The sequence below is a fragment of the Erythranthe guttata genome, chromosome 13, assembly GCF_056151865.1.
Source record: "Erythranthe guttata isolate IM_541 chromosome 13, IM_541, whole genome shotgun sequence".
Lineage (NCBI taxonomy): Eukaryota > Viridiplantae > Streptophyta > Magnoliopsida > Lamiales > Phrymaceae > Erythranthe > Erythranthe guttata.
Genome location: NC_142545.1, coordinates 14,197,630 through 14,225,072, shown reverse-complemented (window position 1 = coordinate 14,225,072; position 27,443 = coordinate 14,197,630). Strand labels below are relative to the sequence as shown.

Here is a 27,443-nt window from a genome sequence, read left to right as displayed (position 1 = left end):
CCTTAGGGGGTGTTTATAATTTACCATATATTGATATATATATATATATATATATATATATATATATATATATATATATATATATATATACTTCTCTGTATATATATTTCTGTAAGTATATATATATAAATATCTCTCTCTCTCTCTCTCTCTCTATATATATATATATATATATATATATATATATATATATATATATATATATATATATATATATATATATATATATGGATTATTTCACAAAACACCCTCATCACAAAAGTCCACTTATAATGAACCCACATTTATTTCTTATTTTTAAGATAAATTCAAAACATCTTTTATTAATAAAAAATAATTAATTATCACAATTATAGTCCTTAGCTTATTTATAATGTATGTTAGGATTGAATATAAATATACGTAATATATGTTCCCTTAATATCACGTTCTCAATCTCACTCACAAATCTCGCCCTTAACATAACGTTTTTTTTTTTCTCCAGAATTTATTTTCTTTTTCTTTTCTTTTCTATTCACCGTTGCAGATCTCCATCCGTTTACCTCTCTTCTATCCCCACTGGCGCTGCCCCAACCCCCACCCGGCGAAGCCCCAGCCGCCGCCCCAGCACTCGCCCGGCGCCGCCACAGTCCCCGTCCGGCGCCGACCTCAACGCCCGCCCGGCGCCGCCCCAGCGCCCACCCCTATTTCCTTTCTCTTCACCGTCACCCAACGATATCTATGGATTGTAGAAAAAGGTAAATATTTTTTTTTCGTTTCAATCGTCTTTCAATGGTTTTAGGGTTTGTGGGGAAGGTTCTTATTTGATAACGATATTGTGAAAAAGAATATTAATTCTTATAAATTAATTTTTTTCCATGATCAGATTGATATAGTGACCCTCGTCGGCTTTGTTGGTGGTGGTGTACTGATCTTGCACTTTTTCCTGGATATAGTAGTGACTTACATTTTCAATAGCGGATTTTTGAATAGTGAATTTATGTTTTTTTTAGTTGTTTTAGTAGTGGATTGATGTATGTTTTAGTGGATTTCGATAACTTTGTTGTTGATTATGTTATTATTAAAGTGGATTACGTTAATTTTTCGTAATTGGTCTTGCACTTTTTTCTTGGGCATAGTAGTGGCGTTTCTAATAGTGGTTTACGTTTCAAATAAACGAGAAGAAGATGATTACACGGACTATACTCTAGGGTTCATTGGAGAGAAGATGGTGTCTTGTATAGTGGGTTTATAGCTTCTTTTTCGCATAATTTTAATGTTTTCTTGTTAGAATTCATAGTGGTTTTCGATGTTATAATTGAGTATACATAGTGGTATTCATGTTTATATAATTGTTTTATGCAGAGTGGTTTTCATGTTTATATAGATGTTTTCATAGAATGGTTTTCAAAGTTATAGCGGATTTCGAAGTTTATAGTGGATTCCACTTTGATAAATCTGCTGGATGTTTTTTTAAATATTAAAATAATAAAAACTAATCGAATTAAAAAAACTTAATAAAAAAATAATTAAACAAAATATTTTTTATTCAAGAAAAGTGGGAAAAAAATATAAAAAAAATCATTTAAAAAAAAACTGGAATTAAGGAAAAAACTATTAAAAATGAAAATAAAAATAAAACTATTTAAAAAAAATCAAACTGAAAAACATGAAATATAAATAAGAAAAAAATAATATAAATTAAAAAAACCGAAAATTAAAAAAAAATAAAAATAAAAGAAAACCGTTAAAAGAAAAGAAAAGAAAAGAAAATATAGAATTTAAAATGGCGTAACATGGGAGATATTAATGGAATTGGCATATTTTTAAAAAGGACAAATGGAAAAAAGGCCCATCATATGGGACTTAAATGTATTTGGTCCACAAAAAAAACAGTCTCTCAATTAAGCCCATTCCCATGTCTTTAGTCTAAAATACCCTCAATAATATAATTATTTTCAATTCCACCCATTATGCTCTAAATTCCTTAATATTACACATTGACCCCGAATTTAAACAAATATATTACATTAACCCCAAAACTTTTTTTTTTCAGAAAATAATTTTTTTTCTGAAATATTTTTTTTCCGGCCAGATTCCGGCGTTGACCGCCGGTCTCCAGCGTTGAATTGTTTTTTATTTTGAAATTTTTCTTTTTCCTGAAATTTTTTTCCGGCCGGTCAACCACCGTTGACCGTCGGTCTCCGGCGTTGACTTTTTTTTTTTTTGAATTGTTTTTCTTAGAAAAAAATATTTTAATTAATATTACTGTTTTGGCTACTAAATTACTGTCTCAGACAGTAATATTACTGTTTGGGACAGTAATATTATGAATATTATTTTTCCGAACAGTAATATTATTAATTTTATTGTCTAAGACAGTTAAATTATTGTTGGAGATAGTAATTTAACATCCAAGGCAGTAATATTAATTAAAATAATTTTTTTTAACGAAAAAAATTAAAAAATAAAAATAAAAAGTCAATTAACAGTTAAATTACTGTCTCCGACAGTTAAATAACAGCCGGAGACAGTAATTTAGCAACGAATACAGTAATATTAATTAAAAAAAAAAATTTAAGAATAAAAAAGTTAATTAACAGTTAAATTACTGTCTCCGACAGTTAAATAACTGCTGGAGACAGTAATTTAGCAACGAATACAGTAATATTAATTAAAATATTTTTGAAGAAAAAAAAAAAAGTCAATTAATAGCTAGATTACTGTCTCCGACAGTTAAATAACTGCCGGAGACAGTAATTTAGCAGTCAAGATAGTAATATTAATTAAAATATTTTTTTTAAGAAAAAACAAATTTATAAAAAAAAAAAAAAAAAAAAAGTTAACGCCGGTCAACGGCGGCAACCGGCGGTCTCCGGTGGTGGCGGGTCAAAATTGAAATTAAGGTTAAAATTGGTAAATTGATGAAATTGGGCTAAATCGGGATGTAAATCATGAAATTGGAGTTAAATTGGGTTTCAATGAATTGGGGGTAATTTTGGTATATATAAAAGGATTTTCCTTATTTGAAAATAAGTTTGAATGGGCTGGATTTATTTGAAAGACAAAAAAATTGGATGTCTCTCTTTTAATTAAGTGCCCTTGTCATTGGCATATTTGCCATTACCCCTTTTAAAAAATAATTAATTTTCCTTAAGAATAAGGTATTTTGGATAATTCATGTCAATTGGGTTTATAAAAAATATCAATTACTAGAAATGGATTTATCATTAAGTCAAAATTGAATGAGGGGTCTTTGTCATAGCCCCATATATATATATATAAGTATTAAGAAAAAAAAATATTACGTATTTAAAAAAAAAAATTTAAATATACTTTCCACTTAAAAAAACTATTTTTAATTTTATTTTTTAAGTTAATATATATATATATATATATATATATATATATATATATATATATATATATATATATATATATATATATATATATATATATATATATATATATATATATATATATATATATATATATATATATATATATATATATATATATATATATAATAAATAAAATAAAAATTATTATTAAGAACCGAACGGTTCTACGGTTCTAACCGAGAACCCAACCGGAACCGGTTAGGAACCGAACCGCAAGGAACCAAATTTTTTCGGAATCGGAACTGGAATCGAACCGGACCATGGTCAGGTCTAGCATTAGGGCTACCCGTTGGTTAGTTTGTTTAGAAACCAGCCATATAATCAACACAACCCATCCAACCAACTTTGGTCAATATTGAAAACCGTTATCGACTCAATTTACATGGGTTGGGTGATGGTTGAAAGCCAATTTAGTGGGTCGGTTGATGGGTCATCCATCTAAATATTTTTTAATTTTATTTAATATTTTATTAGTTGTTACAACACTATATATTTTATAAATTAAATATGACTAGTTCAACAATATTCATATAAAAAAAATTCAAAATATTACGAGCCATATATATTGCAATTAAACATAAATAGTTCAACAAATAATAATCGTCGAAATATTTAGACTACATTGTCTTAAAATTAAAATAGTTCAAAATAGATGATTAGGTCAGATTTATTGTTTTTGGATTTTGGTCAATAATAAACAATTTAATAAATGTGACATAAAATAGAAATTTGATATTAAAAATATTAATATTTTAAATAAAATTAATAATAATAAATTAATAAATAAAGTTGGTTGGCCAATATTACCCGACTAACCAACTTTATAGCATATTAGAAACCATTATCGACCCAACTATACATGGGTTGGTTGAGATTATCGACCCAACTTAAATGGGTCGGTTGATGGTTGATTATCCATCACAAATTATGGGTAGAAAATGGGTTGGTTGGTGGCTAAAACCGATCCATACACAACCCTACATAGCATTAATATATTTTTTTTATTTTCAAACTACTATTTAAATGTACTACATTATTGTCTTGCATATTTTCATGGACTGAATTATAATGAAAAATTGGTGAAATAAGGATCTAATGGGCTTTTACACAACTTAACCCAAACTATTTGAATTGGTTAAAATATGGTTAAAGCCCAATTGTAAAATATGGTCAAGGCCCAATTGTAAGTAACAGCCCAACTTACTTAAATTAATTAAATTGAAATTCAAAAAAAAATGAGAAAAACAAAAGACCTTTTTATACTCCAGACATATATCTTCAAATATCTCAGTAGCAAATATCTTCAAATATATATATATATATATATATATATATATATATATATATATATATATATATATATATATATATATATATATATATATATATATATATATATATATATATATGTGATGTGCCTAATTCTTAATTAGGTTTTTGGTCTAAAAGCCCAAATCAATCCAATTAATAATAAAAGCCCAATTATCACATCTACTAAAACCCAATAGGATTTTAGCTATATCATATTGTCCCACATCGAATTTCTACAAGAAGTCTTCATATTCCATCACCTATAAATATGTGATTTAACTCACATAATAAGGTAAGCACTATTTAGGCAATTAATTAATATTATTTGCTTATATTGTGATAGTTTTCTGACTTGAGCGTCGGATGACAATCGTTGGGCCAACCCCGGCGTGTCACCTAGTGTTTTCAACTGTTTTGTAGGTTAACGAGTGGAGCGATCCCTTCGACTACCTCGGACGCGTGGCAAGAACTCTCGGCATTCCCGATATTGGGCTTGAAGATTCCTGGACTTAGGAGACCTGTGGGCTTCAAGACCATTGGGCTGACCCAACATTTAGGAGCAGCATCATTTTGGTACCGTCTGTGGGAATGCAAACTAGATCGCGTGTCACGAACGGAGGTGGTCAAGGCGATGTCAACCAGCTGCCTCGAGGTAGCGGCGGAGTCCCAGAGCCGCCTCGAAGTGAAGGAACTACGGGAGCAGCTAACAAAGGTGGTCAAGGCTATCCCAACCAACCGCCTCTAGGTAACGGTGGAGTCCCAGAGCCGCCTCGAAGAAAAAGAACTACCAGAGCAGCTAACAAAGGTGGTCAAGGCGATTCCAACCAACCTCCTCAAAGTAGCGGTGGAGTCCCAGAGTCGCCTCGAAGGAAAAGGATTAATGAAGCAACCCACTCAACGAGGTTTTCAGAGCCGATCGTTAAGATGTCGGCGGAGAAGTTGCAAGATATGATGGATGAAACGGCGGCTAATGCGGCAGCATGGGCAGCGACGGAGGCGGTGGCGCAGTATGTTATTACTCGAGGCGGAGCCGACTTCCAAGAGCCAACTCCGACGGAAAACGATCTCTCGAATTCCATCCATATCCAATCCACCCCGCCGGTCGTGGAACTTTACGACTCAGAGGATAAAGTGACACTCAGCGACCGAAGCTTTTCCTCCGAACGAGCCCTTCGAGGATACGCTCACCGTCAATCGACTCAGCGCGACCCATCATCGAACCGCCCCCCTCGAAGAGAAGCTCACCGCCGGTCCCCACGCCCCTTGAGGCAGAGGGTTGCTCCAAGGGAGAGAACGGCGCATAGCCGTCGAGAGAGAAGTGTTTCTTCTCGGCCGGGTGTTGCCCGTCACGAATCACGAGACAACAGGAACCGCGAACGCTCCTTACACCGTGACGACTCTATTGGAAATAAATTTGGAAGTAGATATTCCCGACCTGATGATACAAGAAGGAGTGGTGAGGGTTTTAATGACCGTAACTCAAAGAGACCTCGACGAAAAGCTTCGAGGTCAACGACCGCTCGCTTTGAAGCATTGCCCGCCCGAATAAGCCCATTTGCTCCTGCCATTATGGAAGAAGTCTTACCTCTAGGGTTCAGGATCCCCAATCTACCCCAATTTGACGGTATCGAGGATCCCCAAGATCATTTAAATAACTTTTACTCCAAGCTTGACCTTTACGGCCTCAGTAACGCGGCTTACTGCAAGATTTTTCAGACTACGCTGACTGATCAGGCACAAGTTTGGTTCAACAGCTTGCCCGGAGGGTCCTTAGATAATCTGGACCAACTAGCGACACGTTTCCTTAACCACTACTCAATAAATAAGAAATATGCCAAAACTGGATCGTATCTCTTCAAGGTCATACAACGAGACGGAGAGCCGCTCAGAGATTTCATTCAACGATTTGTCAAAGCAGTACATGAAGTGCGCCACGTTAGTCACGAGATGTTAGCCAGCATACTACAACAAAATTTGAAGCATGTTCGTTTTCAAGAGTCCATCGCGGGCCGACCCCCTAAGACCCTGGAGGAGCTCTTGAACCGCGCTGGGAAGTACATACTGATTGAGGAGATCACGGAGATGGGAGTACCCCTTAAACGAAAGCGCGACGTGGAAAGCCACAACTATAATAGAGAAGAAGAGAGACATCCCATCGAAAATCGCACCTTCGAGAAGCTCTCACCTCTGGAGGATAAACTTGTTAACATGATGATCACCGCTGAGCAGAAGGGTATTCTTCAACCACTGAGAAGGATGAAGGAGAATCCGGAACGACAAAAGTCGGATAACTATTGTGAATACCACAGAGATCTGGGTCACACTACTGAGGAGTGCTTTCAGCTTAAGCAATCACTCGAAAGACTTCTCCAAGATGGGCACTTGAGCGAATTCCTAGAACAATCGCAATCCTGAAGAAATACTTTACTTAATATTCATTATTGCCCCACGCGGACCCCATATAATTTCTTTTCAGCAATAAGTCTGTGGCATATCGCCCCGCGCAATATTTCCAATCATGTAATAAGTTGGTGGCATATCGTCCCGCACAATATTTCCAATTATGTAATAAGTCGGCGGCACACCACCAGCCGCAAGATTCTTGATAAACTATTTTAGCCGATGGGATACCGCCGCCGTAATGTCTACATCAACCCTTTGTCTTCTGCACGCAGAGCATTTACAACCGATTTAACAAAAAATCTAAAGATTCAAAAAGAAGCTAAAGGGGAAGATATCAAGGATCACAAACGGTCTGGCCAACCCGAACCTTGGTTTCTCGCTCCCCAGAGCTCTAAAAAATAGAGCAACTAAAGCTCAAGGAAGTCTGATCTGCCATAAAAGTTCGTATAAAACACTTAGGCAGACGGACATCCCACATAAAAAACTTGAGGGTCTGATCAACCACCAAGTACAAAAATACGGACTCCCCACTAGGCGATAAAGCCAACGGATACCGTCTTACCTAAAAAGATAAAGTAAAGCTCATTCTTTACGAGAGCCGAACCTCCCAATAGGCAATATAGCCAAGGGATACCGTCTCACCTGAAAAGATAAAGCAAAACTCATTCTTTACGAAATGTGTGCTTCCCACTAGGCAATAAAGCCGAGGGAATTTCGCCCCGTTAAAAGATAATGTAAAGCTCATTATTTACGAAAGACGGACCCCCCAGTAGGCGATATAGCCAAGGGATACCGTCTCGCCGAAAATGTTGAATTATAACTCATTTTTTAAGAAATGCGCGAGTCTCACTAGGCAATAAGCCAAGGGATATCATACACTAAAGAAAATAAATTAAGTTCTCGTTCTTGGTAAGAAACGGACTCCCAAGTCACAAAGTCTCGAAGCATTTTCTCCAAAAAAAATTAGCCATCGGCAAATTTTTCCAAAAAAGAAAATAAATAAATGAATAACAAAATTATATATTATTTTATTATATAATATAATATAATAAAATAATAAAATGGAATACAGAGGTAGAGGCCAGATGCGGCCAACAAAAAAAAAAAAAAAAGAGAAAAGGGAGCAGTCAAGGCGTCAGACCTCACCTTTTCTACTTCGCTACCCGCGCCCGTGACATCAGCAGCTTTCCTACTGATGTCATATCCACTCAACTGTCTAGCCACCCGAGATGACCCGCCACCCGAGTTGACCCGTCTACCCGAGTTGACTCATCCGGACGAGTCAACTCGCTCTCTCAGGAAGACTTGTTGCACGGATTTCGACACTGGGTGACATCATGCCACACCTTGATGACGTCACAACACTTTCATTCCTAAATTTCTGCCAACAACTCCGAATTTCATGAAATTTGCGCCAACGGACTCCAATTTTTTTGCACTAACACCATAACCCCTCAAAATATGGAAATTCGATCCGCTCTCCTTGAGGCTTTGAAAGGGAAATTCTAAATCCTCTAACGACTGTTCCTAAGTTACTCCCAACCAGGCCCACGTGCCTGTGGCCCTACTTGGGAGTGGGGGGTTTAATGATGTGCCTAATTCTTAATTGGGTTTTTGGTCTAAAAGCCAAATCAATCCAATTAATAATAAAAGCCCAATTATCACATCTACTAAAACCCAATAGGATTTTAGTTATATCATATTGTCCCACATCGAATTTCTACAAGAAGTCTTCATATTCCATCACCTATAAATATGTGATTTAACTCACATAATAAGGTAAGCACTATTTAGGCAATTAATTAATATTATTTGCTTATATTGTGATAGTTTTCAACTGTTTTGTAGGTTAACGAGTGGAGCGATCCCTTCGACTACCTCGGACGCGTGCCAAGAACTCTCGGCATTCCCGATATTGGGCTTGAAGATTCCCGAACTTAAAAGACCTATGGGCTTCAAGACCATTGGGCTGACCCAACATTTAGGAGAAGCATATATAACATCATTTTATAAATCTTCATCCAAAATACAATTATACATAATATGATTAGTACAGCATTAATGTAATATTCTTAAAACACTGACAATCGCTAATTTTTTTTATTTTTTTTTTGGCTATCTATATTTAGTGTCCGTGTGATGAAAAAGATATTTATTTTGTGGGGTAGCTCTTTTTTATGTTGAAAGAGCAAATTAAAGGCCAAGGTATGTATGTATGTAGATAAGAGCAAAGTTAGCACACATTTCTAACACTATATATCATGTCTTGTCTCATATCTTCAATTATACAATTATATTAATAAATATATAAATGTATATAGCCAACTCAATACTTTTATTTTTATTTTAAATTATTTGTTAAATAACATATATAAATAGCGAAAATGAAAGGAGGGCAGAAAAGAAAAGAAAAGAAAGAAATAAGTAGATAACCCAATAAAGATTGAAAATCTGTAGGAAGTAGATAAGCTAATGCACCTCTCATCAATTATTTTCTTTTCTAGTCCTTCTACATCTGCTTAATTTGTCAGTCATGTGAAAGCTACGCTTCGATTCTTTTCCACAGCTCATCACTACTGCTACCCTACGCCTCTTTCACACCGTCTTTTTTTTTTTTCTTTTTTTCTTTTTTTGTTAATAAATAATGTAATGGGGAAATTATTTCCTCCTTCCTCATATTATATTTTTTATAGCTAGAAGGACGAGCAACTTTTTGTTATTTATTAGAGGTCCTTTTTTTGAGTTTGCCAGAAATCTTAAACTGAAGTATTACAAAGATAACTTAGATAAAATACGTACCTATTTGCAATCATTTTTCTCCTAAATTTTATAACTAAAGAATGTGAACCAGCAAAATACGTAAATTTGATTTATCAAACAACTATATTGTGTGAATGTGATTATATGTGCATTTATGAGTGTGTGTGCGTGCATCACTCTTTATGGTGTGTGTCACTATGTCGGTGTGTGCGCCTGTGTGGAATTATATATATATATATATATATATATATATATATATATATATATATATATATATATATATATATATATATATATATATATATATATATATATATATATATATATATATATATATATATATATATATATATATATTGATATACCTAATTGGGCCAGCCCAATTAGCCTACTATTTCTCTACATACTGGGCCACGAGCCCGATCTAGAAGAATACTATTACGAAAGCCCAATTACCTTCAAATAAGTTTTGGCCCAACAAATTAGTCACAAACCAATTGACAAGGTATAAATAACGTGATAATTCTTTCATTAAAGGTACGCCCTATTATTTTGAGTAATACGATAATTTGTATTCTCTGAACTATTTCCACAATCCGCACGTCTGACTTGAGCGTCGGAGGGGTTTCCGCCGGATCAACCCCCGGCCTAGTTCACGTATTCTCTCTTCGCAGGTATCTCAGGGCCATCTAACACGTGAGCAGTGATCCACTCTGCTCTCCCAGCTCAACTATCTAAGGTGATCTATTTTTAGCATCATCATTATGGCGCCGTCTGTGGGAATGCAGACCAGATCACGTAGCTTGCAAGATGCTCCTGAGTCATCCACTCGGAGAGAGAATGACACAGCTAATAACCTTCCAATTCGCGGAGGCTCTGGCTTGCCACCTCCTCCACGTGCTCCAGATCCACCTCGCGAGGTTCAGGTGAATCCCCCTCGGGACCCACCACTCGCCGATCCTCCACTACCTGATCCACCACTCGCCGCTCCTCGAACGGTTCAGATAACCGAAGAGGCCCTCCAACACATGATTGCGGAGGCTTCAGCTCGTGCTGCCACTGAAGCAGTGGCACAATACATCGCCACAGCAGGAGTCAACGCTCCTCTTGCAGCTCCACCCGTGGCACAACAACCTCCACCGCCAGCGGATACCGCATCCACCTCAAACCCTAGGTCTCGAATGCAACAATCTACTCATCACCAAGATGCACGAACTGGGCGACAAGACCCACGTTCATCTTCAAGAGGCAACGCCTCTCGCCAACGAGCTCCTCCACACAATGGTGGAGAGGATGTAATTAACAGTCGGGTATCTCGCTCAAATCACCTTCCCCACATAGGTAATCCCATTGATGTAGGGGCAATACCTCCAATAAGGCGCGGTCCCTTCACTGTCGCAATAATCAATGAGATACTACCCCAACGGGTAAAGGTCTCGAATCTACCGCAGTTCGATGGAACTAGTGACCCACATGAGCACCTTGAAAAGTTCTACGCCATGGCAGATCTATATGGCCCAACCGATGCGGCGATGTGCAAGATGTTTCGCACAACGCTCTCCGACCGAGCGTTGAGCTGGTTCAACTCCTTGCCCACTGGGTCAATTGAAGCTCTCTCCCAACTAACGGATCGCTTCACTCACCATTTCGCTATCAACAAAGAGTACGCTAAGACTCCCGCGTACCTCTTCACTATCGCCCAGAGAGAGGGTGAAACCCTCCGCAACTACATTCAACGATTTGTAGAGGCAGCTCATGAAGTTCCTAACATGGGAGGAAGCATGCTCTCTAGCATCATTCAACAAAATTTGAAGCAAGGTAGATTTAAAGAATCTATTGCAGGAAGACCTCCAACCACTCTGGAAGAGCTACTAAGTCGCGCTGAGAAGCACGTACGCATCGAAGAAGCTTCGACCCCCGCTCCTCCCAAGAGGAAAAGAGATGAAGATCACTTTAGCACCCGACGACGAGATGGCCGACAACAATCGTCGACATCTCATTGACAATCTCCTTCTACATCTCTGGACTTCCAATGATGTCAATGACACGTGGAGTCTCAAAAGCTCATAACATTGTTAGTGATCGCATCATCCTAAACTGGGGGGCTATCCTACCTTAAGGATGATGCATCCCCTCCCCTCCCTACATCAGCTACTTAATACGAGTTTAGTTATTTCGACCCATTCGCTCCTTATTTGTTTAGTCACATTCGCCTCAATATGCTTGTAACCTTCACATTTTCAAGCAATGAATAAAGCGAATTATTTCCCTTACACTCGGTGTTATTGCTCTGTCTCTACATAATTATTTGCTCAAGTCAACTTTAACCCTGGGAACACTTAGAGATGTTATGATAATCTATATAGCCTGGCCAGCTTGATTTCATAAACTTCTCTATCTGTCTTTATTGGGTTCTACATTTAAAACGTGGCCACGGTCCTAACATATTTACGACCCATGAGGTCTAACAAGGGGCACGATCCCCATCAAAAAATCTTGAGAGTCTGATCCCCTCATCAAGTACATCACGCACAATGCTAAATGTAAACACATATAAGCAACGCGTCAAACCAATGACAACGTCATACAAAATAAACGTCAAATGAAATAGTAATGGGCAAACTCATCTACTCCAAATATGAAGACAAAATGAAGAGCCTACAATTCCACGCACCTCGGGCCACGTGCCATTAAAAAAAAAACGGAGAAGAGAAGAAGAAAAAAATAAATAAATATAAAGAAAGAGAAGAAGAAGAAAGAAAAAGAAGAAGAAGAAAAAGAAGAAGAAGAAAAATAAAAAGAAGAAGAAGAAGAAGAAGAAAAAGGAAAAGGAAAAGGAAAAGAAGAGAGAGAAGAATAGATAGATAAAAGCAAAAAAAAAAAAAAAAAAAAAAAAAAAAAAAAAAAAAAAGAAAAAGGAGGCCGAACGCGCGTACAGCCCGCGCGATGACGGCCGCGCGATTCCCGATCGCGCGCCTCGGTCCGCGCGAAAAAAAAAAAAAAAAAAAAAAAAAAAGGACGCCCAGCCGCGCGTGGAACCACGCGCCCACTCGCGCGTGTGACCCACGCGCCAAACATTACTGCGCCCACAACCCACTCGCGCGTGCACTGCACGCGCGACTACTTTCTCTCTCCGCGCGTTAATGCGCGGTACCTCCCCATGTGCGCGCGATTCCCAATGCTCTCCAGCACTCATTCCTCTCTCCTCGCCTCGGGCTTGGTGCACGGCTCCCCTCCACACAAGTTTTGCGCGGCTCCTAGCCGCGCGGCTCCAAATTCGCGCGGCTTCACCAACCAGCTCGTCACCTAGCCTCCACATCTAGTCACGTGAATTTCAACGCGCTCCACTAAATTGCGTACGGATTTTTACGCGCTTTACCAAATCGTGCGCATATTTTTACGCGCTTTACCAAATCGCAGGTGCTCTCCAACGCGTCTCACCAAATTGCGCGCGCTTTCAAATAGATAATTACAATATTATTTTTCCACACCTCGCCAACATTTAATGCAACACCGATCTACTCTCGACACGATCCGGTACCCCTTTTGTCTTGGCTCCCACATCGACTCGAGAGTGGGGGGCTAATGATATACCTAATTGGGCCAGCCCAATTAGCCTACTATTTCTCTACATATTGGGCCACGAGCCCGATCTAGAAGAATACTATTACGAAAGCCCAATTACCTTCAAATAAGTTTTGGCCCAACAAATTAGTCACAAACCAATTGACAAGGTATAAATAACGTGATAATTCTTTCATTAAATGTACGCCCTATTATTTTGAGTAATACGATAATTTGTATTCTCTGAACTATTTCCACAATCCGCACGTCTGACTTGAGCGTCGGAGGGGTTTCCGCCGGATCAACCCCCGGCCTAGTTCACGTATTCTCTCTTCGCAGGTATCTCAGGGCCATCTAACACGTGAGCAGTGATCTACTCTGCTCTCCCAGCTCAACTATCTAAGGTGATCTATTTTTAGCATCATATATATATATATATATATATATATATATATATATATATATGAAAGAATTTCGATGATAGCAGCAACAAAAAGGGAATTGAGAAAATATTTTAGTCGTAATTTGAAAAAGTATTAATGCTCGGGAGTACTCAACTACTCATCAAATTGCCCCTAATGTAATCCTACATGTGAAAGAACTTTATTCTCTTAATTTTTTATTTTATTTTTGTTATTTTCTCAATATTTCAAATGTTTGGAGGTTTCTTATTACATGGATCTGATAAGCCGCCGGTTTTCTTTAATAAGGACAATTTGTCTTACAAGAAAAATAAAATAAAAAGACTAATTGATTATTATTTACTATTATGATTCCTCCATATTAGATAATTAAAATTCAAATCGAACCACTAATTTTTAACGTAATATAATAAAAGACCCCAAAAAATGCAGTCTTAGACAGTTAATAATTATCATATAATATAAGCAAAATTACATTTACGATAGGGGGCATGAACTATACATATATATAACTGAGATTTGTTTAGAATCCGGTGTACGATGTTCTGTACCGTATCATCAATAACTATAGTCAAACAAATTGGCCTACAAAATAAATAAATTATATTTCAGTTTGTGTCACAATCACAACTTGCTTCTGTATTTTTTAATCCCTTTAATTTGCAGCCAATATGCACCGGCTGCAGCCGCCGAATAGTACGTAAGTCGTTCAATTTTATATATTTTCAGCTATATATATTTATATAATTATAAAAAATTCAAAAACTTATATATATGTATATATATTACAAAACAAGTAAACAAACATGAACAAATAATAAATCAGTGAAAAAACTAGAAAAAAATGACAAACAACTTCTACCGATCAACGATTAAGAAAAAAAATTGATTTCATTATTATTCATTACGTTCATGGATGAATATCATATACATTCACTAGCTAAGAAAAATATGCATCAAATGTCGTCGTTGTATTCATTTTATTTTGTGTCACGGTGCAATTCTACGTCACGTTTAGCGATTTTGTCCTCTCATTTTTGTAAGTGAGTAAAAAGAGCCATGAATTATGGCCGTCGATGCTTGGTCTCGCGAAAATCCTATGACGCTAAATCAATTCTTTGCAACGGAAGATTTTAGAGAATTCAAGATACTCCTGGGCTTCGTTCGTATCTTATTGGATTGCGGATTGAGGGTACGATTAGGTTGGCAATTATTTGTTACTTAAATCGACCAGTCTTGAAGATAAGAAACTGAAGGATTAGCTGTCAGAAGTATGGTTGTGTATATATACATACAGGGAGAGTCAGGATCGGATATTTTAATAAAGAAGGTGAAATTGGATTGTCCAAAACTAGTATTTAATTTTATTTTATTTTAAATATTATTCAAACTTTTTTTTTTCTCATGACGTGGAAAATAACAAACCCTATTTAGCTTCAACTGAAATTGGGATGCTTGCATGGTTGCATCATTATAAAGAAGATTCTGTTCAAGTGTTCATTGTACAGCTAAACTTCAGTTGGCATCTTCAGCTATAAGATGTATATATATTATTTAAATTGTCAAAAAATAATTCAACTATAATATTTCCATCAACTAATTGCTTTATATATTTACTTTTCTTTTTTTAGGTGGACTTATGCTGTGGGCTTTGGAAGTTAAAGCCTGTTGTTAAATCATGTTTAATTTAACAAAATTGCTACACCAATTTTAATTCTCTAAGCTCCTTATGATTAATTACTTACTCATTCATCATTTGATTAATCAAGCAAAATAAAGAATTGTGCCACTAAACCTGTATTGTAGTGTTAGACGGTAGGGGAGCCATCATAGGATTTGAGGGGGCCATGGCCCCCAACATTACTCAAATCTCTGGCTATGGCCTCTCTAAAATTCTTTTAATGCATTTGGCCCCTCTCCGAACTTTCTACTCCGCTAATGGTATTAGATCAAGGGTTCAATGAATGCAATTATGAAGCCAAGTTTTTTTGTTTTTTTTTTTTTTTAATTTGTTTTATTTAAAGAATTGTATCACTAAAAAGATATAAAAACAACCAACAAGTCACGACAATGTTATTTCTTGTTTAGTTAGAATATGGACCCCAATCTGTTTAGATGGTCCTACTTACCTAAATGAAATTATACAACTCTTTGAACTAATATATATTATCACTAACGGGAAAATTACAATTTCCGTCCCTTAAGTTTGCAAAAAAATATTCATTTGATCCCATATGTTCATAAAAAACACATTTGGTCCCTAATGTTTTCAAAATTTAACATTTTTAGTAATTTCTGTCAATTTTCCGTTAGTGCTAACGGAATCATGTGTGTGCTCGTCACTTCTTTAGCTGAAGGACTAATGGTAAATCGACGAAAATGACCAAAAAGTTAAATTATTCAAACACGAGGGACCTAATGTGTTTTTTTTTAACATAATGGACCAAATGTGAAATCAATGCAAACTTGAGGGATGAAAACTGCAATTTTCCCTATCACTAACTTATAGGCTTGTGACATATATCATTTGGAAGAGGACACGAGCAAAATAATGCAATGTCACCCTATATTTTGATTTTCTCTATTTATATGTTTTTTTTTACTAGGTTATGTTTTTAATTAGGCCGTCACAACATCATTTTTTCCTTCTCTGGATTTCTTGAGTAATTGAATTTCGATTTTCTCCGGGTTCAGTATCTTACTGGAAGTCTAGTGGATTGTGTATGCAAACTTAAAAAAAAACAAATTTGTAAATTGTAACTATATCAATTGGGGTAGTTAGGGTGAGCTAGAATTTGAAGTCCGTGTGGGCCGTTAATGCTATTGTACATTTTTTTAATTTATGTCAATTAGTAAATAATTGAGAAAAGTTGGGTAGGAAGGGGGGCAATTGCCCCCTGGCCTTATGTTGGTTTCAGCCACTAGTTCTTGAGAATGCACGAGGTCATTGTATGTCAATCCTACAACACAAAACCATGTTTGTAATCAGATAACAATTTGATAGATGATTGAGCGGTCTCTAATTAAGCACTTGGCTAACATTAATTAGAGCAAGCTTTTTATCCTAATTGCGTGATTAACGATACGATTTTTCAACCACGTAAAATTAAGCATGTAATTAGCCAGACAATTGAATTGTACTCGAGCATTTCTCCAATGATAAAGTGCTGCAATTAATTGATTTAACAAATAATCTGATGGTTAATATCAATCTAACTGTGTTACCCTTCAACCAAATTGAGGCTGATTGTGAGTTGTAACATTATAAGTATCCTTGTTTGATTTGCAGTCCTAATCATAGTTATGAGGATTGAGATAAGAAGCTAAAAACAAAGCATTGGTCCACAAATTTAATATATATAAACCCTCTGAATTAATATTTTGTTTTTCACATACACTAATAAAGTGTGTTAGGCTTAGGACTTATGAAAGTAATTGACTGCATTTTAGGGAATAAGGTAGTTATGAAGCTAGCTCGACTTGGGCTCGAGCTCAAGCTCGATTGAAAGAGATGAATGATAAAATGTGTCAAGCGAGTTACTCGAGTTTAATTCGTGTTCGGCTGATTTAAAAGTTCGTTCCAGCTCGACTCAATTACTTATCAAACCAAACTCAGACACAATTTTAAAAGCTCGATAAAATTTAAACAATCTAATAGACGACCGTATCAGTTCGACTCGATTTGTTTACACATGCACATTTATTTTGGAACAACTTATATCACAAGAAAAAACCTTTTTACTTATTGCGTATGTATACATCACACATCCTAATTAAACGAGACTCATAACTCTAATTGTGATAATAATTCACCGTGAAAACAAGACATAGATAACTTTCAACGAAATAGTACTTTTTTTAAAAGTAAAACCTAAAAAAAAAATAGAAAATAATTGAGAATATTCGAATGTGAAAATTAGTTCCAGAATTGTATTTTGGATTAAAAAAATACAAAATGTTGATATTACAATAAGAGATCAAAAATTCTATTTTCCAGTCACTTGTAATATGAGTATGCAATAATGTTGATATTCGAAGTATAATTACCAATTTGCCCCGCTATCCCAAGAGTCAGGTTGTTGATTTGAAATCAATTGTGTCAATCGTTGTAAGAAAATGGCCTTAATCGACCAATTTGTGCCCCCTCTCCAAATAGTCAAGTCGTCAATTTGAATTTAATTATCATGTTATAATTATAGTAAGAAAATGATCTCAATCGACCAATTTGCCCCTCTCCCCCAAGAGTCAAGTTGTTAATCTGGGGTTTGGGTATATCAGTAATTTGTTCAAGAAAAAAGGATAACTCAAAAAATAATCGACAAGGCAATGAAACATGCAATCTTGATCCATTAATTTGAAATACCTCTTTCTCAAAAAATAAAATAAAAAAATACCTCCATTGATTTGAGTTACTTCAGGTGGCTCCACATTAATATTATAAGTATTATTCTTAAATAATGCTAATTCAGATAATAAATTATAAAATAGTAGTTTAAAAATTACGACCATGAAATATAAAATAATGCATACAGTCTTACCACCTAGTACAAATTCATGGTCCAACCATGAAATATAGTTGGGATGTGGTATAATTTCGGTATAATAAAATCCATATACACTAACCATTATTTTAAAGTATTTCGAGATATAAATAATATTGTATTAGTGAGCAAAAATATAATGATACCAATATCAAAGTATCATTGTCCAGTAAAAGAATTGGATACAGTGCAGTAATATATTATTACTATTCACTGAAAAATTCAAATAGAAATTTCGTACTGGAAGGACAAAAACTCCAGCAAATGGACCCCACTCCTCACTTCGCCTTCTTGCTTTCCGTCCACGTGGGTCCCACCGCGCTCTACTCTTTCTCGACCGTACCTCCTCATCATTTAATACAACTCTCTCCGTAACGTCCACGTGGTAGAGTTAGATGTTACACCTAGATATTTAAATTGCATGAATTCCACTCTAGATTTAATTAAATAAAATCATTATCATGTCATTGTGTGTTAGTCTACGATTTTAATACAAATTAGGTGTGGCATCTAATTTCCCTTCATATAACATTCATGAAAATATTTAACATATTGTAAATTCCGGCATCCGTGGGATAATGTCAAATTACCAAAAAATCTCCCTTATTTGGTAATTACAATCACCTCTCAACATGAATTTTCTTACACGTCCACCTTTATGGTTTCAAATTCAACAAAATTTTCTTGATGCTGTTGAATGTTTTCTAATTTGTATTTGTTTGTGGAAAAATACAGTTTATGGTGCATCACAATCTGATACTTACAAGTCAAGAGACACGTTGTATGATCATCTTGTTTCATAATGTACTGGAGCTCGAATGTGGTAAAATAGATACAAACTGGAGAATATTCCACATAATTTAGTAAATTCCACTAAATTTGACACCACAAGGATAAACATATAAGAACATTCATAGTTGAGAAAGTGGTTGTAACTTGTAAGTGTCCAATAAGATAGATTTTTTCATAATTTGACCTTACCTCAAGGGTTGACCGTAATTTACCTTCAACATTTTAATCACAACATATTGGATATTTTAACTCACATTTTGTATTCTTTTATTTTTAAGCTGTGATTTTTATTATTACTTGCACATAATTAGTATTACAAAATAAGTAATTTATCATTTCCTAAAATTGAAAATCTCATTTTACGTAGTACTTGTGAGTACTGTACTGAGTACTCCTCCATATAAAAGTAGTTTTTATTGGTATTTATTTGTATTTTTATGTATTTGGCCACCTCTCTAAAAAATAAAATTAATTGCATTATATTTTGTTAAATGATCAAGTGTAACAAACTTTTTTTTGTCCCATTTTTTATTTAAAAAAAAAAAAAACATTAACCATATTTCCGGATTTGCCCCTACACTGCACCTCCTTATAAACGCAACACCTCACCTGCAAAATACTCCACTTCACTCTTCAAACTCACATTCGTTGTCTTCTCCGCTCTCCCAATTTCTCCAGAAAACAAAAAAAAAAAAAAAAAAAAAAAAAAAACCACTCTCCCAACTTGCACACACTCTCTGATTTTTGCATGGCAGTTCGTTTGTTGTCTTACGAGGTGGCTGATCTCTGCCTAGGCAAGCCGCCGCTCCGGTCACTCTCCTCCTCCGCCACCGTCGCCGACGCCCTCTCCGCCCTCAAATCCTCCGACGACAACTTCATCAGCGTCTGGAGCTGCAACCACTCCTCCTCCTCCACCAACAGAAATCTCGACTGCGTTTGTGTGGGCAAAGTCTGCATGGTTGACATTATTTGCTTCCTTTGCCGCCAAGACAATTTATCCTCACCTTCTTCTGCCCTCAATTCTTCCGTCTCCGTTTTGCTTTCCAAAGTTACCGGCCTTGTCAGACATGTTGAACCCTCTTCCAGGTACAATTACAATTACATACCCCCTCTCTCTCTCTCTCTCTCTCTCCTCTCTTTCTCTCTCTAGAATGTTCTGTTCTGCAATTTAGCTTAATTAAACATGGATCTAAGTTTCAGATTGAAACTGTGTAATCTAACAATTACCGGATCTGAATTTAATTATGGTTGCTCTGTTTCTATTAAATTACTAATTAATTAAAGATTAATGACCTAAATTCGGAGTTAATAAATTCCTGTTTGTTTCAGCTTACTGGAAGCCATTGATCTAATCCTCGACGGGGCCCACAATCTGGTGGTCCCCATAAAGAGCAATTTCAGAAGGAAACCGCTCCCAAGATCACAGTCATCAATAATTCCGACAACGCACAATCACAGCCAGGAATTCTGCTGGCTGACGCAGGAGGACGTCATCAGATTCCTCCTCAGCTCGATCGGCCTCTTCTCCACCATTCCGATGCTCTCCGTCGAAGCCCTAGGCATCATCAGCCACGACCACCCCACGGTGGACTACCACTCCCCCGCCTCGTCCGCGGTGGGGCCCGTCTCGCGGGCCCTGCTGGACCGGACGTCGGTCGCGGTGGTCGACGACGGCGGGGTCCTCATCGGGGAGATCTCGCCGTTCGCGCTGGCGTGCTGCGACGAGACGGTGGCCCCCGCCGTCGTGACGCTGTCGGCCGGCGACCTCATGTCCTACATGGACTGCGGGGGCCCGCCTGAGGAGATCTCGAGGCTCGTGGAGGAGAGGTTGAGGGAGAGGGGCTTGGAGGGGATGCTCGAGGAGTTTGTGGCGGGAACGCATTGCGGGAATTCGTCGTCGTCCGATGAGGAGTTGCCGTCGCCCACGACGGTGTTGGGGAGGAAGGGGCGGTGGTGCAATTCGGGGCGGATGGGGAGGAGGGCGGAGGCGGTGGTTTGCCGACCGTGGAGCTCGTTGGTGGCGGTGATGATACAAGCCATCGCGCACCGCGTGAATTATGTTTGGGTAGTTGAGGAGGATTGTAGTTTGGTCGGGATTGTGACGTTTGCTAGTATGTTGGAGGTTTTTCGGGAAAATTTGGAGTCTATGATTTGAGGCTGCATCCGACATTTGGATGGAAGGATCTGAGGCAGCGATTTCAAATCTATAATAACAAATCCATAGAGTTTGTCATTTGACAAGGAATTTTGATCAATCACTAGCTCTCGTTCTAGTTGTTTATTTGAGCAATTGTGATGGATTTTAAATCTCGTCTCGAGTCATTTCGAATCCTTCAATCCAAATGCACCCTTTGGGATCAATGGTCAATTAATCTTAATCTTTGTAGATTAAGAAGCACTAATTGATTAGCTCTTGTTTAGAGTTGAGTCTTGAGAAGGAGGGACATATTTGTGAATATGAGCATGTATTGTACTTTTTTTGGGTTTGTCATTGTTGAGGTTTTGTTTATTATTTTTTTTATTTGCTTTTGTTGTTTGGTAATAAATCTAAAGTAGTTGTACCTTTTTGAACTTTTTTGAATCATGCATGGAAACATGTTAATAGTTAGATGTATGAACTATGATCTACTTGTAATCCCTTTTTTATTGTGCTCAAATTCTTTGCTAGCAGAAGTTTCTTGGCTTTTTGTTCTTTAAAGTTATTAATCTTACAAGACAACTACATTTATTATTATTGATTTTGAAAGAAAGAAAAGAAAATAAAAATACATTTATTATTGTGTATGAAGAGACCATACCTTGTCTCACTAGTTTGGACTATATATTGTAGTCTTTAAAGCATTATAATCTACACTAATTAATGTGTTAGTTCATACTACATTTTCTTTTGTATAGTGTCATGTTGTTTAATTGGTCTCATTTGATACTAGGTATTCATGGAATTTAAAAAAAAAAATCAGATTTTAATCAACATGCAATGGCTTTGACCCGACCCACCATATAACTTTATGCTCATTCTAGGAGTTTTTGGTAATTTGCACCCTCGAATTACATGTTTTGGCACTTTGCACCCTTAAATTATGAAATTGACAGATTGAACCTTACAAACATAAATGTCTTGGCTTGGAAAGCTTATGTGCAACTTGTTGGGAAACCTGGAAGAAGGGTAAACTTGTCATTCTCTTATTTTTATCCTCCCCGAAATTCTCAAAACATCGTTTCCCAACAAGTTGTCAATGAGTTTTGCAAGCCAAAAGTGATTTTGGATCCAAAATGCCAAGAAAATTATAATTAACGGGTGCAATCTGTCAATTTTGCAATTTAAGGGGTGCAGCATGCCAAAAACCCATCATTTTAGCGTACTGGCTTCAGCTTGACTAGAAATGCCAATTCTTGAATCACAAACATCCAAATTAAAAATTACGTAGCCAGAACATTAGTAGTAGTAATAGAAAAATGGCCTCTTGCTGATTAATTAATTGATTGATGTACCTAATCATATGTTTAATTTCAAGAAATATGGCTGTCTTTTTTTATTTTTTTACTATTATTTGATATGTGACAAAGATTTGTGATACCATGTTAATGAGATCAGAATACTAAGATTTTGGTACCTTTGGTTTATATATAATAATAGTTGCTTATAGTATTTTTTTTGTCTCTAATCTATTTGCTGGCTGTCTTATTCATTTAGCTATTAAATCAAGTAAGCAGCCCTATCAATATTCTATTGTATTCTCTTTTTTGGTGAGGTTTCATACCTAAATGCTAAAGAAAATTTAAATCAATTTATGTACACCAATATAGCGATGGTAAAATGAAAGCGTGTTCAATTAAATAAATTTTTAGTAGCAAAGAAATTAAAAAAAAAAAAAATACTAAAATTCTTTCAAACAAAATACAGTAATGTTTGAGTTGATAAATGGCATGGAACGTGTGACTAAAATCATAATTGCGATTTGAAAGAGTTGGCTATGTGATGTGAATGTGGAACTGTCAAATTAAATTCGTGGGCACGATTTCCGTTTTGAGAATTATAATGTTAATTTTGATCCTCTTTTTGATTCTGGAATCTAGTGTAAACAAGAAAATAAAATAAAATAAAATCAGATTTCACATCCCCATTTGGTCAATATATCCAAAGTCTCTTTATTTTATTATATTTTTCCTTTAATTTTCTTTGAATTTTGATTCTTTTATACGTTTCTAAATTTGATGATTTTACAAATGTAACTTGGGGTTGTCTAGGGTCCGAGAGGGTTGTACTTCTCGGACCGTAATTCACTTAATCTTATGCGTACAAAATAGCTAAAATCTAATCTCATCCGTTAATTTTCTTGTACGACCTAGTATGATGTAGTACGATACTAGCAATTTGAAAATAAAAGTACGAACCCAAGAAAACACATCGTACACACATCGTACTATATATAAATTACTTAATTAACCTTATAAACTTTAATTAAATTAAATTAAATATTCATTATGAAATATTATAATAATCCTAATTAGTTAACAAAATTATAAACGTCAGATAAAATCTCACAGATGTTCTTCCGAAAACGACCAAAATCTCTACTGATCGAGATTAAACAGAATCCCTAGTCTTTGCGTTGTTTCATCGTCGCGCCAGCCGGGGAGCCTTGACGGGTGGGAGTTTGTGTTGGGAGAATCGCTCTAATAATTTCCTTATTTCCTTCACTTTTTAGTTGTTTTTGCTCGCCTATAGAGTTGGGGAATTTGAACGATCGCTTTTTTGTTTCTTTTACAATTTTTTTTGTTTCTTATTGCTCGACTTGAGAATTTTGATCGTCAATGTTAGAGATACCAGATTTTCTGCTATTCTTTTGATATTCAGACTCGATTAAGGATTTAGAAAGATGGAAGAACTAATGAATTTCAGATGGAGGAGCTAAATAATTTCTCAATTGTTATTAAAAATCAAGATTAACCAAGTAAAAATGGAAAACTGAAAAATAAAAAATTTGAGCCCAGATGAACCAATTGAATTTTTTATCTAACTATCCGAAGAATTTTGCTCATATTTTGATAAACTCAATTTTTTTTTACAACTAATGAGTAGTATTGTAAGATAATAATATGTTAGAATGGAAGAAATTCATATATGTTTTTTTAATATGATTTATGAAGTACTATATATTAAAAAAAAATCATGTTAGATAATTGTAGAGGGGTAAAGAGTTTGAGAGAGAATAGGGACCAGAGCATTGTGTTGCTTGAGGAGGAAATTTGATGTGATGCTAGGTGATGGCTACCTCACGATTATTTAATTTTAAATCAATGTAATTGTTCAAGTATCGTTTATTTGTACTTCTATTTATTATATAATTTATAATTATGGCTTTTGAATTTGCAGATTTTTCTTGCAAGAGGTGTTAATAGTGCATCGAAAAACTGCAATGGATAACGCTATGTAGATAAATTGTTCTCTCTAACTTTGATTATGTAACTTTATGTGTGAACCACCTTATGTTTTGTATAGTTGTGTCAATATATTTTTGTCCGATGATGAATTGCATTTTCTCCTCTACAAACAGGCACAAAAAGTTTGTTTGACCGAGATAAGATATGTTGTGCACGATTTCTCTCTACAAAGCAGGCACACTGAGTTTGTCTGGCGGGGATAATATGCGCTGTGCAAGGTGACGAGCTGGTGATTATAGCTTGCTAATGATATTGACAGTGGCATTATTTTGCTCATATTTACTTGGGAAAACTTTTGTGTGTGTTTTGGAGGACATTATTCATGGGTTGTGAAGTTTTGTTATTGCTTGTAATTTTGGAACTAGAGATTTAACATTTTTTAGTACTTCATTGGGCTATTGAACTCTCTTGTAGTTGAAGTTTTTGATTAATTCATATTTATATTACTTTAGTGATTCTTCGAAAAGAGCTATTTCCAAATGATATTTCTCCAATTGGATCCATATTATTTTCCTTCTCTTGGTATGTTGCTGTCTAATTTGTAGAAAGAGAATGGTGAATATTACGGTTCTTACAAAATTCTATTTTTATATATTTATGGTTCGGAATGTTTCCGATCTTGCAAGTCTGGCATGTGTGCGCTGCAGCTCATGAGAATATGCTAATGGTATGTCTAAAGAGGATCAGTGCAATATATAGAGAAGGCTTTGACTATGTTAAACAGTTGCATGATTTTCTCAATGTAATATTTAAAAAAATAATTTGGCTCATATTTGTATAATAACTATCCATCTGTGAACGGTACAAGGCAAATATAAATTGCATTGAACAACAGCTTATACAATGCAATAATACACTTTTGCACAAGAAAAAAAACTAAAACAAAAATTCAGTATATATAATTATATATCAGTAGTAGCTAACTGCTCTTTTTTGTTATTGCTATTGTTACAATATTTCACTAGTTATTATTATCATCTGGACTCAGACTCTGGCAATAACTTCATGTGAATGTGTCATAGCTGCACTGCTACCAAAGGAAAACAAAAGTAAATTGTTAACTTAAATCCAGAGAGTAAACCAAGCGAACAATTAGATCAAAATTTTGCGGCATACCAACAATTTCACTTAACATAGATTTGGACATCACTTTCCTCCTGGTTTTATCAATCCCCGACTTGCAGCATTCAAAACCAACCCTTTCACCTATAAACATATCTATTTTTTGTTGAAGCAAATAAAAATACAAGTTATAACTAAAATTTGTACCTCTTTTTGAGACCTCGTTAATCTTGATTATGTTGAGGTTCGAACTTTGTATAATGCCCTAAAAGAAAAAGTCATCCGTGACAATACCAATCATATACAAAAAAATGCTTTGAAAGCTCACAAAAACCATTAACTAGCATTCTTTTTTGTCACTTCGAATCCTTAAGTGGCAATTCATCTGCTGCCAATAATAGAATTTATTAAAATAGTTTAATTGCTGACATTGATGCACAATTATAAGAATAATAGTAATCATACAATACAAAAGAACATCATATCGATACTTCAAACATATAAGAACACTAATGTCAGGTAAAGAATCATGAAAATTACAATATAATTTACTAAAAGAGACAAAAGGCATTTGTTGCAAGGCAAAGAGAAAGTGATCTGTCAAAGTACAAATAGTTCTCTTGTTTATTTACAAGTCAAGTAAATGAATTTTATCTATTGAAAATTAAGGAATGATATTTTCTTTAATTATAACCAGCATATGTACTTAAGAAAAAAAGTATCAGGCTTCACTCAGAACAAGGAACGTGCCAAAATTTTCATGAACATGTAAAAAACCTTTTTGCATAGTAAATTTTAAAATTCCATGTACAATAAAATTACAGATTATCAATATATATGATTAAAAGAGGAAAAAAAAAAAAAACCATTGAAATTCCATGAAGAGCAAAATAAAACTAGGAATAATCAATTCTATGCAATTAAGTTTTCGAAAAGATATGTTCAGATTAACAATAGCATGAATCATGCCAAGAATAATTATTTCTTTCGAGAAACTGCAAACCCCGAAATCGAGATGGGTTAATTAAGGCATTTAAATTATTACGTCAAGCGACATAAATATTGCACAAGTTTGAAAAAATTTCCTCTTCGTGAAAAATAATATGAAACAGGTTGCAAAACATTAGATTCGCTTAATTAAAACATAATTAAACAGTAAACCAAAAATGGAATTCCAACATAATTGTAGATTTTACCAATTTCGGAGTTGAATTTATCAAAATATGAAGATGGTGAGACGATGTGCAGAGTCGATAGATGATGATGGTTTCATCGATATATGGGGTTAAAATATTGATTTTGAATTACAATTCATATCATTTATAATTAAGTTTTTAATTTAAGTAAAGGGTTATATGTAATTTTACATATCACCAATGTATCGTACTAATTTTTATTGGCTTCGTACTTATCATATGTGGCGCATTTTTATTGGTCTGTTATGGTCCGAGAAGTACAACCCTCTCGGACCCTAGACAACCCCATGTAACTTTCGTAAAGAAATTGGAAATTTTGCAAATCAACATCGGACTGGAAATTGTAATTTTTGAACATCAGATATCGAAATTTTCGAAATTCTGAATGACTTTTTTTTTCAATGTAGAGTCAAATGGAATTATTTCAGTGTACAGCAACTTAAAATATCACATTTATTAGGTTCTGAAGTAATATTTGGTTTCATTTCATTTCGATTTCCAATTTCCACATTTCATATTATCTATTTCTCATCATTATTGTTGGCAAAAATGTAAATTAAAAGAAAT

At 35.3% G+C, this 27,443-nt stretch overlaps 1 protein-coding gene and 2 long non-coding RNA genes across 4 annotated transcripts; 2 read left to right on the top strand and 1 right to left on the bottom strand.

Annotated features, from left to right (window-relative positions):
* The first annotated feature begins 19,780 nt into the window (after positions 1-19,780).
* LOC105967420 (CBS domain-containing protein CBSX5) lies at positions 19,781-21,871 on the top strand. Its single transcript, XM_012992017.2, has 2 exons — positions 19,781-20,259; positions 20,503-21,871. Exons 1-2 carry the CDS (start codon positions 19,922-19,924, stop codon positions 21,326-21,328), a joined length of 1,164 nt encoding a protein of 387 aa, XP_012847471.2. The 5' UTR covers positions 19,781-19,921; the 3' UTR covers positions 21,329-21,871.
* A 1,791-nt stretch (positions 21,872-23,662) lies between these two features.
* On the top strand, positions 23,663-25,075 carry LOC105971368 (uncharacterized). Its single transcript, XR_016029222.1, has 2 exons — positions 23,663-24,639; positions 24,732-25,075. It is a non-coding gene; the product is annotated as an uncharacterized LOC105971368 (long non-coding RNA).
* Positions 25,076-25,495: 420 nt separating this feature from the next.
* LOC148765976 (uncharacterized) lies at positions 25,496-27,165 on the bottom strand. Of its 2 annotated transcripts, none has more exons than XR_016029071.1 (2): positions 25,735-27,165; positions 25,496-25,648 (listed from the first exon to the last, which is right to left on the bottom strand). It is a non-coding gene; the product is annotated as an uncharacterized LOC148765976 (long non-coding RNA). The 2 variants fall into 2 exon arrangements; XR_016029072.1 differs by having other exon boundaries at positions 25,496-25,645.
* Between the last annotated feature and the right edge of the window lie 278 nt (positions 27,166-27,443).